The sequence below is a fragment of the Emiliania huxleyi genome, assembly GCF_000372725.1.
Source record: "Emiliania huxleyi CCMP1516 unplaced genomic scaffold EMIHUscaffold_36, whole genome shotgun sequence".
NCBI classification, from domain to species: domain Eukaryota; phylum Haptophyta; order Isochrysidales; family Noelaerhabdaceae; genus Emiliania; species Emiliania huxleyi.
Window position 1 is genome coordinate 61035 of NW_005199274.1, and position 2954 is coordinate 63988.

General features: G+C 63.5%; 1 protein-coding gene across 1 annotated transcript; it reads right to left on the reverse strand.

Annotated features, from left to right (window-relative positions):
- Positions 1 to 1686: 1686 nt before the first annotated feature.
- EMIHUDRAFT_101952 (hypothetical protein) lies at positions 1687 to 2749 on the reverse strand (the record flags this gene model as incomplete). The annotated part of the gene is made up of 2 exons (XM_005772291.1): positions 1687 to 2406; positions 2585 to 2749. The coding sequence occupies 2 exons, from the start codon at positions 2747 to 2749 to the stop codon at positions 1687 to 1689; spliced, it is 885 nt and encodes a 294-aa protein (XP_005772348.1).
- Between the last annotated feature and the right edge of the window lie 205 nt (positions 2750 to 2954).

Sequence of the window (2954 nt, forward strand, 5' to 3'; positions counted from 1 at the left end):
TTGCTTAGCGCGAAAAACAGGCACACCCCAAAGCCCAATCTCCCCCCCTTCCTCTCTCTAGACACATATATCCCCCCTTTTAGAGCGGCCAGGATCCACACCCCCCTGCCCTGCCGGCTGCGGGATCGCGTACTAAGTAGGCTCCACACTAGCGTCGCTGGGGGTTCCCTGCCCTAGTTGGGAAGCTGGCCGTTTATCTCCGAGGGTTAGCTCCGCGCTCCAGGTTTCCCCTAGCAGCAGAACGCCCCCTCTACTCGGAGCTAGTAAACACTCGACACGGACTCAACGCCCACCCACACCCGGCGCCTCACCACTCCGGACCCCTCTTCGTGGTCTCCCAACTTTCACTCCGGGGCGTCTTCCCCCACCTCTCGGTCCTTCCTTCTGGTCGCATCCCGATAGTTGTGCGACGGGCGCGGGGCCCGAAAGAAAGAAAAGAAAGAAAACGGACAACCCAATGGAGGGATGGGAGGACGGCACGCCGCCACCACACAGGGATTTTAAGGAGAGGTGTGTGATGCGCTAGCCGTCGCCCACCCTAGGGAGTCTGCCTCTTCCTATCTCTCTTCGCAGTCTCTTCGCCGCTTCTCGCTGCAACCTTCATGCCACCTCGCGGTCGTCCCACTCTCGTCGTTCTCTCCCTTGTCATTTCCTCCTCTGTCGCGTCGTTCTCTTCTGCCTCGTCCTGCGACGCCGCCGTCTGCCGGTCCCTTGTTCTCGCGGCTTCTTTCGCGGGGCCCGACCTCCCCTCCGAGGAATTTTTTCTTTTCTTTTTAGGTGTGCCGGTGATAGTACTAGCACGCGCCAGTTCGCACCTGTGTCGAGCCTGTGTGCTAAAAAGAAAGAAAGAAAACAGACAACCCAAGGGAGGGATGGGAGGACGGCACGCCGCCACCACACAGGGATTTTAAGGAGAGGAGTGTGATGCGCTAGCCGTCGCCCACCCTAGGGAGTCTGCCTCTTCCTATCTCTTTTCGCAGTCTCTCGCCGATTCTCGCTGCAACCTGAGCCTGTGTGCTAAATAAATAAATAAATACAACGTACACGCCAAACGAGGGGTGGGAGAAGGACAGGGTCCCCACCTGCACGAGCAGGATCTTGTAAGGACGATCAGGGACACAGGGGAACGGGAGCGGGGAGCGCATCGCGACACGGAGGGGGGCTGGGCAGGGTTCACCCTCACGACAGGGTCCCAGGGATTCCTCTCTCGTATAGGACAGGTTGCACCCGGCGGCACGGGGGCAAGCGCGGGCCTCCTACTGGTTGCGCTCTCCTAGTTCTCCTGCTCCTGACAAGGGACAGCGACAGGCTCGCAGCACGGTGGACTCCCTATCCACTGGCGATCTCTCTCGACTAGCGACCTTCCTCCGACTTCTCACCGGCAGTCTCTTCTACCACAGGCAGACTGACACGTGGGTGGCAGTGGCGGTGATAGGAGTCTCCCACTCTGTGGGCCTCGCTAGAAGTGCGACCCCTGCGCGTGTCCTCGCCCTTGAAGGGGAAGGGGCTGTGTGTCTGTGCATGTGTACAACATGTGTGTGTGTGTGTGTGTGTGTGTGTGTGTGTGTGTGTGCTCGCTCGCTCGCTCTCGCGCGCCGCTTGCGCGATCGCGCGCGCGCGCTGCGCGAGCCGCCCTGCCCGCTGCGCTGCTAGGGTTGCGCTGCGGGAAGGGCTCGGCGGCCGTTCCTAGAGCTCCTCGTCGCTCCCCCCGTATAGCGAGGGCTCGTTGGACTCGAGGAGTGGGCCGCCGTCGTAGGGGGAGCGGGCGGCTCCGCGGGCGACGCTCGCCCAGTCCTTCTTGTTGCTCTTGACCTCGCCGCCGCCGCCGCCGCGGCCGCGGCCGCCGCGCCCGCGCCGCCCGCGGCTTGTGCCCAGCCTGACCGCGCTCGGCATGCGCTCGTAGATAGTGTCCTTGAAGGCGGAGTGGAGGAGCGCCTCGAAGTTGACGCACGGCGCGTAGCGGCAGCGAGCGGCGGTCTTGCACGGGAGGGCGGTCTGGTTGAAGGCCGGGCAGAAGCCGATCCCGTCGCGCGCCGCCATCGCCTTGGCCTTGCCCGCCGCGCGCGCGACCTCGACCTTGTTGTCGACGATGAGGCTCTCGAAGGTCTTCTTCTTGGCGACGTTCGCCGCTGCGGCGCGCCTCTCCTTGAGCGCCTGCGCGGCGCACTGCGCGTCGTGGATGATGTCGGCGTTGGTCAACCCAAATGCGCGGCAGGAGGGGCAGAGTTTGTTGCCGAGGACCTTGACGCACCCGACGTCGAGGCGGAGGGGTCCGCCGACATCGCCGCTCGCGTAGACGTTGGGCAGGACCGGGAGGTTGCAGACGAGGTTCTCGTTCTTCACCTTGAAGAGGATCGAGCCGTCCTTCTCGTCCGACTTCGTGCCCAGGAAGGAGTGGTATCCCTCCTGGATGGAGACCAGGCTGTGAGAGAGAGTTGTTTTGTTTAAAGGCCCACTCCCCGCCCTTTCTCAGAGCTGTGTTTGCGCTCGCTGTGCGCTCTCCCGTTGCTTCATGTTGCTGGCTACTCTGGAGTCCTCCTGGCTGCTCTCCGCCCACCAGCCGGCCACAGGCCGTCAGTCTCACCGGCCGGCGTCGAGAGAACGGCCAGACTCGACCGACCGGGTGTCGCGCCGCTGCCTGCTTCTCGCGCCGCTGTAGCAGCGCCAGCGGCTCGGCCGCGCATCCTTCACACACGCCGCCACGACCAAGCTGAGCGGGCCCAGTGTCGAGGTCTGGTGCGAGCTGCATGTGAGGGGCGGCTTTGGCCACAGCAGGTCCACCAGACGGATCTCAAAGCTTGCCGTCGGCGTGCTGTCGTGGCGAGAGCCGAGACCGCTGCAGAGGAGCCGAGTGCAGTGACGATCCAGAGGCTACCAGGGCCACCAAGTGGTAGCCCTTGTCAATTATGAGCAGGGCTGTGCTTTGATGGGGTTGTGCTTGAGCGTGTGTGAAG